At 47.8% G+C, this 10,345-nt stretch overlaps 1 protein-coding gene across 1 annotated transcript in view; it reads right to left on the bottom strand.

Moving 5' to 3' along the window:
• Positions 1 to 1,124: 1,124 nt before the first annotated feature.
• The window catches only part of Prtg (protogenin), an 87,724-nt gene continuing 78,503 nt past the window's right edge, over positions 1,125 to 10,345 (bottom strand). The window contains exons 17-21 of the mRNA XM_069995042.1: positions 7,384 to 7,566; positions 6,012 to 6,132; positions 3,748 to 3,913; positions 2,637 to 2,741; positions 1,125 to 1,460 (exon numbers count right to left, since the gene is read on the bottom strand). Of these exons, the coding sequence (XP_069851143.1) occupies positions 1,125 to 1,460; positions 2,637 to 2,741; positions 3,748 to 3,913; positions 6,012 to 6,132; positions 7,384 to 7,566 (911 nt within the window). The remainder of the gene's footprint in view (positions 1,461 to 2,636; positions 2,742 to 3,747; positions 3,914 to 6,011; positions 6,133 to 7,383; positions 7,567 to 10,345) is intronic.

Raw genomic sequence — 10,345 nt, 5'->3', positions numbered from 1 at the left:
TCCCTAAACAAAACCTGCACTTTTCAAGTTACTGTACATCAAAATCGTTATTGATAAACAACAACAAAACAACTGTTAAGGCAACTTTTTGTATCCCTAAGTAACTTCACAAAGAGTAAAAAGGTCTAAGGCAAAACGTTTCATAGTATAGATTGGAAGGCACTGGGAAATGAAAATCTCAACTTCTTCTTCCTGTCAGTCACCTGTTACTTTTTTTTTTAAATCTTCATTTTTAGTGCTTTATGCCAAATTGGGATTGAAAAGAAAACCCTATTCTCTAAAGAAAAAAAAATCCATTTTTTTTTCTGCATAGGGTTTTGCAACTAAGACGGGAAATGTGGAAGATGCTTTCCAAGCGAGCTGACAGGCAAAGGGAGACAGAGGAAAGGTTCAGCAGGGGCAGCGCTCACTCTACTGTCCCCAGACCCAACAGCGGCTGCACGCCACGCCACGCCACGCAGCTGCAGGGTAGCGCCGTCCTCACAAGAGCCAACACTTGCTTTGTCACTGAAACAGCCTCTGTTTCCCTCTTCTCAGCGGCTCAGCTACCCTCACGGCCGGAGCGCTCCACCGCACCAATCATGCAAGCGTTGCAGTGTTCACCACCGCCACAAAAAACAGAGCTTCAGAGATGGCCTCGTCCTCCACCTGTGCGGCTCCTCCCGACCACACACGCCACGCGCACGGCGGTGCACACACAAGCCCACGCGCCAGCTTCCCACGCCGCGGAGCGAGAAGGATAGAGAAGGGGGGACGAAGCTGCTTCGGAGTTCGCCATCTGGCAAACTGAGGTAGATAATCAGCAAAGGCTTTCCCAAGTTCTTTCCTTTGCTCCAGTGATACTGTCCACAATGCAGACACCACCTTGACTGTCTCTTCACATTCACAATTACAACAGTAACAATAATTACACACACATCATCAAAGGCTCAAATACCTAAAAGGACATCAGCACATTCATGAAAGGCTTTGGCTCCTGGCTCCTGGTCCTTGGAACAGCCTGGCAGGGGAGGGGGGAGGAGGAAGAGGAGGGAGGAGGAAGAGGAGGGAGGAGGGAGGACGAAGAGGAGGGAGGAGGAAGGGGAGGGAGGAGGGAGAGGACCTGAGCCACCCCCACGCAGCAGTCATGTCTCCCCAGGCTGAGCGCCTGCACCCCTCCTGTCCCCTGGCCCTACGAGTGGATCCCCACCAGGGAGAGAATGAGGGGCCGGGGGTGTGGTACTTAGAACGGATGACAGGTGTATCTCATCATTGGACTCATGAGAGAACCTTCCAGAATCCCCAGTCTCGTGGCTGCCCTCGCTGTTGGCAGAATGCTCGGCGTCCGGGGCATCTGGGGCTGACAGGAAGGGCGCCCGGGAGCCCCTGGCTGGGCCTGAGGGGCTGGGGGAGGCGGCAGTCACCAGCACCGTGGTGCCCGGCTGGTAGAAGCAGGCGGCTTGAGGGAATCTTCTGGAAGGCTGGAGGGAAGCAGGTGAAAGTGAGCAGCGAGCAGGCCCTGCCACGGCCACACCCTGGGAGCCAAGCAGAAGGGCCTGCCAGAAGTCTGCAGGTATTTTCCATGCCACCTCCCCCTTCTCGTCCTCCTCTTCCTTCCCCTCTTCAGGTTTGTTTTACTTTGCCCCATCCCCGGCCCTTCTGAAATCACAGCTCTGACTCTAAGAGTACTGGGGTTTGAACTCACGGCCTCATGCATGCTAGATAGAGGCTCTACCATTTGGGCCAGTCATTTTTGTTTAGATTGTTTTCCAAGTGTCTTTGAGTTGTCCCTGTTCCCCCCCACGCCCCCCCCCCCGCCCCCCGCAACCCAGGGCTTCCCACCTGTCCTCCTGAGCACACCATTACCAGGCCCACCTATTCGATGGCATGCGCATCTAGGGTCTCCCTAACCACTTCTTTTTAGTGGCACTTGGGTTTGAACTCAGAGCCTGGTGCTTGTTAGGAAATTGCTCTACCATTTCAGCCACACCCAGGCCCCCTTTTTCCTTTAGTAAATTTTATTTTATTTATTTCTTTTTTGTCGGTCGTGGGGCTTGAACTCTGGGCCTGGGCACTGTCCCTGCGCTCTTCAGCTCAAGGTGAGCATTCTACCGCTTGAGCCACAGCGCTACTTCTGGTTTTCTAGTGGTTTATTGGAGATAAGAGTCTCACAGACTTTCCTGCCTGCGCTGGCTTTGAACCGGGATCCTCAGATCTCAGCCTCCTGAGTAGCTAGGATTACAGGTGTGGGCCACCGGCTTGTTTTAGTAATTTTTGCAAATAAGATCTTGCTGTTTTTGGGTCAGCCTGGCCCGCCATCCTCTTTACCCTGGCCACGCAGCTCACATGCCAGACACCTACTCCCTTGTCCACCTTTGTTACTGGTTGAGATAGGGTCTCACAAACATTTTGTCCAGCCAGGCCTTGTGCTTACTTTCAGAGTTGCTGGGATCACTGGCCTGCGCTCCCCTGCTCTCCCGCCAATCTGACGTCTATTCTTATTATTCACCTTAGCTCTCTACAAGCATGCCTTACAGGAAAAAAACATTATCACAGAGAGAGCAGCAATGAACAACATTCATCCACATTTGTCTCTCCTTTAATTATGATCTCCTTTCCCATGGGGGCCAAGGAGTCCTGTCATGTAGGTGGATTACCTGCTCCACTTTTGTCTTCTTAGAGTCTTGGAAAAAAAGCCACTTTTTCTTAGTGTTATTTTTAATTACAGGACCATAGCTATTAATTATCAGGTCTGTTCCTCCCTGGGAAAAGAAAATAGGGGGGAGGGGAGGATGTAAATATCTTGGCATTAGAGATTTCCGTTTATCATAAATATACAAATTTTTTCAAAGTGAAAGGGGGAAAATGATCGCAGAGACTCTTCCTCTTGGGACACAGGCAGCACACAACATATATCAGAATATTCATCAGTGAATGAAAGAGTATGAGTTTATATCCAGGCTACTCACCACAATCCTCCTGGCCTATCTCTGGAGTGCAGAGATTACAGGCATATGCCACCATGCCTGGCTAGCATTATTTGTAACATGAACACATGTATGGATTGAATATATGTACCTGAGGCCTCCATCACTCTCTGCTTGATTTTTAGATTCTGTCATGCGTGCGTGCGTGCGTGCGTGCGTGCGTGCGTGCGTGTGTGTGTGTGTGCGCCAGTCCTGGGTATTAAACTAAGGTATAAAGATCATAGTGCAAAGCCAGCCTGGGCAAACAAATTCATGAGATTCATATCACCAATTATCAATACAAAGTCAAAAGTGGAGGCATGACTCAACTGGTAGAGCACAAGCCTTGAGCAGAAAAGGCCAACCAAGAGCATAAGACCTTGAGTTCAAGCTCAAGTATGGGCCCAAAAAAGGAAGAAGGAAAAAAAATGAATTTCCCTTCCATTAATAATACTGAATGATTCACATCTTAACAATGACCAAATTCTTCAGACATGTAAAAAAAAACATAAGGTTGGGTACTGGTGGCTCACACCTGTAATCCTACAGACTCAGGAAGCTAAGATTTAAGGACTGTGGTTCAAAGCCAGACTGGGCAAGAAAGTCTGTGAGATTTGTTATCTCCAACTATCTGCCAAAAAGCCAGAAGCAGATCTGTGGCTCAAGTGGTAGCGTATCATCAGCCTTGAGGTACAAGGGACAGTGCCAAGGCCAAGTTCAAGCTCCAGGACTGGCACAAAAAAGGAAGAGGGGAGTGGAAGGGAGGGGAAGAAAGGAGGAGGATGGAGAGAGGAAGGAGCACCTTCGCATCGCTGAAGCTGTTGGGCCTGATCATCGGCAGCAGGGATTCTTCATTCTCTACAGATCTCTGCAGTGTCTTTCCCACTTCATTCCTCGTGGCAAAGGTGGCACTGGTGCCAGGCAAGTGTTGTGTTCCATTCTGAGCCATCTTGGAAGAAGATGATTTCCTGAAATATTAGGAAGACGAGAAAAAAAATCTTCTCATCTCATAGAAGACATCGTGAGCAAATGTACCCAATTTGGCCTCTGATCATGACTGCAAACAGTGTCATCTTTCACAACCATTCCTCAAACTGCTTTAGAAACTGAGTATTAGGTTTTTGTTGTTGTTGGGGGAGTTATAGGGCTTGAATTCAGGGCCTAGGCCCTGTTTTGCTCAAGGCTAGCACTCTACCACTTTGAGTTACAGCGCCACTTCTGGTTTTCTGGTGGCTAATTGGAGATAAGATTCTGACAACTTTCCTGCCAGGGCTGGCTACAAACCTCAATCCTCAGATCTCAGCTTCTTGAGTTGTCAGGATTACAGGTGGGAACCACAAATACCAGCTTTTTAGATTTTTTTTGGTCAGTCATGGAGCTTGAACTCTGGGCCTGGGTGCTGTCCCTCAGCTCTTCAGCTCACAGACAGTGCTCTACCACTTGAGCCACAGCACCATTTCCAATTTTCTGAGTGGTTTATTGGAGATAAACTTTCCTGTCTGGGCTGACTTTGAACCGATCCTCAGATCTCAGCCTCCTGAGTAGCTAGGATTACAGGTGTGAGCCACCGCTGCCCAGCAGCTTTTTTGATTTTTAACTCTACTCACTGCTGAAAACTTTACACTTGTGGAAACTTCCTTCTTAACTTCATATCTGCTTATATAAAATTTTTCCTGCTGGGCACTGGTGTCTTACACCTGTAATCCTAGCTACTCAGGAGACTGAGATCTGAGGATCACGGTTCAAAGTCACCCTGGGCAGGAAAATCCGTGAGACTTTCATCTCCAATTAGCCACCAGAAAACTGGAAGGGGAATCTGTGGCTCAAATGGTAAAGCGCTTGCCTTGAGCTGAAGAGCTGAGGGGCAGCACCCAGGCCCGAGTTCAAGTTCCATGACTGAAAAAAAAAATTTCCTAAGCCAGAAGCCAGCTGGCTTAGAGCAAAAAAACTCAGGGATAGTGCCTAGGTCCTGAGCTCATGCCCCAGAACCGAAACAAAGAACAAGAAGAAAAAGAAAATTAAAATCTGACAATAAAAATATGCCAGTTTAATATGCACAAAGATTTCAGAACTAACCCTTTCACTAATTAACATGACATTTTTCAAATGTGCCTGTAAGTAAGAGTCTTAGAGCGAACTGTTAAAAAATCTATGCCACATAAAGGACATTTGCCCTGGGAAATACCTACAAAAAACTAAACTAAATTTTAATTTAAAAAACAACTTTAACAAAAGGAAAAGCCAAAACAAAATGCTCAAATACAGCTGAGAGCACATGTAAGTTATTGGCAAACACTTAACCCACATCGAACCAGAGGGAAACATTCTAACAAAGACACGTCTATTTTTTTTTTTTTTTTTGCCGGTACCAAGGCTTGAACTCAGTACCTCACAATCTTATTCAGCGTTTTCACTCAAGGCTAGCATTCTACTATACAAGCCATACCACTACTTCCAGTTTTTATTTTTGTGTGTGTGTGGTTAACCAGAGATAAAGAGTCTCTCGGACTTTCCTGCCTGGCCTAAGTTTGAACCATGTTCCTCAGATCTCAGCCTCCTGAGTAGCTAGGATGACAGGCATGAGCCACCAGCATCCAGCAGCCCCATCTGTCTTCATTCTTGTCTGAAGATTCCCCGCTACATGTCCTGTGCGGTTCGCAGTGAATGAAGCCTTTTCTGGAACTGCTGCTTAAACAGGAAATATTCCAGGAACTCTCTCTCGAGTGCCAGATGCTTGGGATTTAAGTGCGCCATTAAGACAGAAACAAAACCCAATCTCAGCAACCCATTTTGTGTTTCTCAAAATATGAAGGAAATGAGGAAAGCAGGCCCTCATTTAAGTATATTTTATAGGCACAGTAAAATGTGTTTCAAATGACAAAAAAAAAAAATCTCTATACAGTATGTACATTTCTTCTAGCTGTAAGGACTTGGTCACCCTGCATTTGTTTTCAAGTGGCGAAGTCTCGGTCACCCTAAGAGACACCCCATTTCCACTAGTTCCCGGTGGGTGCTGTCATTCAGACGCTTTTCGCCCGCTCCACCCCCGCAGCACTGGGAACGCACCTGGTTTTACTTCGGTATATCAAGATGAGAACACAGATGAGGATGCAGGTCAAGGCGATGCCCACCCCTATGGCGATGCCCGTCATGGATTTCTGGTCGAGTTGGTAATAGCCTGAGTAAACTGGAGAAGAGCATGTTTACTTGGTCAATCCAAAGAAAATAACAACAAAGAAGCCTCTCCATACATTATGACTCTCCCACAGAGGCTGCTTCCCTGTGTTGCTCTCCCAGGAGAAGCCTTGACTTTGTATCTCAACAGAAAAGGCATGAGTTCATCATGTATCATAGTGATTTCAGGGCCATTTATCTCGTGTGGAAGATTCTGAGAACAAACTTAAGATGCTGTGGAATTACAGTATCTGTGATCATCCACCCATAGTTTCTCATACTGCACGGCTCAGAACGGATGTCTCTCTGATGACCCGAAGGACAGCTTTCGTGTCCCATGACCGCCAGGTAGCTGTGGGGGAGGAAGGGACCTTAACTGTTTGCACACACCACAGCAGTGATGCTTGGGCCCTCGATGCGCATGGGGCACTGGGGACAGGTTAGAAAGTGGATCCTCACACCCTCACTAGGACTGGCCCCACGGGGTCTGTTTATTAACAAGCAGGTGACAGTGTCCAGATCATTGTGAACCAAGTACGTGACACTCAAAGAAGAGACTGGCGTGGCCGCCTTTTTCACCCATGATCTGGTAGCGGCGATGGCTACCTCCTGGCCTGTTTTCAAGAAAACTTGCGTTCCCTTCCTTCCCCACCCCACGCACAGCACAGAATGGCTACTCTTATCAAGCCACGAGTCCTTAGTGTTGTCCTCAGTGGAGCTGGCATTTCCCTCCACTGAAAGCTGTCCCCTACCCTTCCACTTCTTCGCAGAAGAGGGGGTGGACAAGGTGACTCGTCCCGAACCCCAGGGGCACGGGCCTCCTCAAGAACAGGATGGACAGAGGCAGCGAGGAGGGCAACGATTCCTCTTTGAAGCTCCAATCGCTTTTGTGGAAATCGACCACTTTTCTTTCTAGAAAGGCAGCTTTTCTGTGGCTAAAGCGTAACGCAAATCATGCTGCTGTGCATCTGGCCGTCACAGCCTGTGCATTTCTGCAGAGCCTGCTGGGTGGCAGGAGCTGGGGTGGGGGCGGGGGTGGGCGTGGGGGCTAGCTGCTCTGCTGGCTGCACAGCCGGGGCAAGAAGAAAGCAGCAGCATAGTGGTCTGACAGCCACTGTGCAGAGACAGCCATACCAGGCCAGAAGGCCAGACCTCTACCAGCAACCACTCAGCAGACCCAGTGCAGGTTTAGGCTGATGGCAATTATAGAAGGTTAAAATCTATGTATCTATGTATCTATCTCATCGTGGCTGAGGCATTATACCTTTGGCATCAGCAGAATCTAAACGCTTGGGCCTATGGTTGGACTCAGGAGCTTCTTTTGGAAGCACGGCCAGCTCCACGGAGTTTGAGAAGGGCCCTTCCCCCACTTCATTGGAGGCAGATATCTTGACAATGTACACGTTTCCAGCCACCAGGTTTTCCAGCAAAGCCATGGTTATTGCTCCTAGAAACACATCATCCATCACAAAGTCAACTTCTATAGTCATACAAAACACAGCACTTGATTTTTTTTTTGGGGGGGGGTCAGCTGTGGGGCTTGAACTCTGGGCCAGGGCACTGTCCCTCAGCTCTTCAGGTCAAAGCGAGTGCTCTACCACTTGAGCCACAGCACCACTTCCGGTTTTCTGGTACGTAATTGGAAATAAAGAGTCTCCATGGACTTTCCTGTCTAGGCTGGCTCGAACAGTGATCCTCAGATCTCAGCCTCCCGAGTAGCTAGGATTACAGACATGTGCCACCGGCGCCCGGCTTGATTTTTAAAATAACTTCTCTCATTACAGGCTGGTACTTGTACAGGCTGGTACTATGCAAGAGACTGAGATTGGAAGATTATGATTCAGAGCTGTGGTTCAAGTGACAGAGCTTCAGCTTTTGGGGGTGGGGAAGTACTTAGGCCCAGAATTCAAGCCCCAAAACTACACAAAAAGAAAACAAAAACAGCCGGGCGCTGGTGGCTCACGCCTGTAATCCTAGCTACTCAGGAGGCTGAGATCTGAGGATCTCGGTTCAAAGCCAGCCCAGGCAGGAGAGACTGTGAGACTCCTATCTCCAATAAACCACCAGAAAACCGGAAGTGGCGCTGTAGCTCAAGTGGTAGTGCGCTCACCTTGAGCTGAAGAGCTGAGGGACAGCGCCCAGGCCCAGAGTTCAAGCCCCACGACCGACCAAAAAAAAAGAAAACAAAAACAAAAACATTTATAGAACCTTCCAAGCATACACACAACAAAGAGAGTACGGGACATGTTCAACCCAGATCAACGATTATAATTCAATTTTCAAATTCCTACTGTGAGTCCTTTCCCCCACTTATTAGAAGAGTCGAAACTACTTATGGTAATGATTGTGATAGATGAACCTGTTCTTCGTTCTTAAGCTGGAAGCAACGTTATTTCTGAATGCATGTGGACGTCCCTTCCATGGCCCAATTATTATGTCAGATTTCTTCCACAAAAGGGCAAAAAGTAAATCATTGGGTGAATTTACACAGGAGGCTTAGTAGCTACTGGTATTTTCTCTGTTGGCAAGACTGTTAAGATTCCTGTTTGGAGATTGATATTCATTCAGGGGTCTTTTCTGGTTTTTGTTCTAATCTGTTGAAGAAGTACTTTTTTTTTTTCCTTAGAAAAGCAACGCCTACCCTGGGAATTAATTCCTACATTAAGAAATCCAACCACAGCTGGACAACAGTGGCCACATCTGTAATCTTAGCTATGTAGGAGGTTGAGATCTGAGGATCGCAGTTCAAAGCCAGCCCAGCCAGGCAAGTCCATGAGACTCTGATCTCCAATTAACCAGGACAAGGCTAGAAGTGGAGCTGTGGCTCAACTGGTAGAGCATCAGCCTTGAACAAAAAAGCTAAAGGACAGTACCAAGGCCCCAAGTTCAAACCCCAGTATTCAGATTCTTTCTCTCTCCCTCTCCCTCTCTCTCTCTGTCTCTTTCTCTCTCTCTCTCCCCCTCTCTCTCTCAAAACAAATTCAATCACAAATGTGCCCAGCACTGAATCGGTAGGTGGGTTGCACAGGGGAACCTAGCTTTCCTACAAGTGTTTCTTCCCATTCCTCCCTTCCAGCACTCATGAGTCCTTACAACAGCTACAAATGGCTCACGAAGGCTTACTGCAGCCCAGGCCGAGGCCAGTTGTGTGCAGCTATGCCAGCGTGGCAAGGGGCGATCACAGCACTGAGGTCATGCTCCTAGGACCACCTCTGCAGGCCACGTGGCACCGGGCAGCCAAACCAGCAGAGGTGAGGCCAGGGGCGCAGCAGAACTTGTTTTCCTGTTCTCTGGTTGCCACTTGGCCTACACAGAGTGTGAGCAACCTGAGCCCAGGACGGCTAAATCAACAAACCCCTATTTAGCATCAGGGCGAGTTCCCACTGCTACCAGGTTCTCAGGCAGATGCGCTCCGAACAGCGTGACGCAGTGGTCAGCCGCCAGGATGAGCCTTCCCGTTTCTTCACAGGAGAAGACATAAAGTCATCACTAAATGCCTTACAAATTTTTTTTTTAATGCATGGCTCAAAAAAGTAGTCATTACCAGAAACTAAAAGCCTTTCGTTTTAATTCAAATATTATAAGCAGATCAGCAATGTTTGTGGTGTGCAATCTTCCTGGTCTCTTTATTTTGGGGGACAGAGACTGGGGCTTGAACCTCCATCCTCAGATCTCAGCCTCCTGAGTAGCTAGGATTACAGGCATGAGCCACTGACGTGCCTGGCTATGTTCTCATTTTCTAACCTGCCAAGCAGGTCTGCATTGGGTCCTTTGTGCTCCCGAGCACCAACATAGGGATGCTCAGATGTCATTTCTTCCAAGTAAACTTGCCTGACTTCTTCCACCACCTTGTTCCGTTGCCTGACTGTGACTTTCTTTACAGCATATATGATAGCATCATTTGTACAAATGGGATATAAGTAGTACTTGCTCAGAAATCAGATGTAAGAAATATGTTCCTACTACTGGTGATCTCATTTATTTGGCAAGCATACAGTTAGAGAAACTGCTTTATTACACTATTTAAATTTCCAACATGTATCATTTGTTTTTGTGGGGGGACACACAGTACTGGGGCCTGAACTCAGGGTGTGGGTGCTGTCCCTTAACTTTTTCGCTCAAGGCTAGCACTTTATCATTTGAGCCATACCTCTACTTGTGGCTTTTTGCCGATTATCTGATAAGTGTCTTTTGGATTTGCGTGCCCAGGCTGGCTTTGAACAACA

Source organism: Dipodomys merriami, unplaced genomic scaffold (genome assembly GCF_024711535.1).
Source record: "Dipodomys merriami isolate MVZ:Mamm:240054 unplaced genomic scaffold, mDipMer1.0.p SCAF_48, whole genome shotgun sequence".
NCBI classification, from domain to species: domain Eukaryota; kingdom Metazoa; phylum Chordata; class Mammalia; order Rodentia; family Heteromyidae; genus Dipodomys; species Dipodomys merriami.
This window is presented reverse-complemented; position numbering and strand designations above follow the sequence as displayed.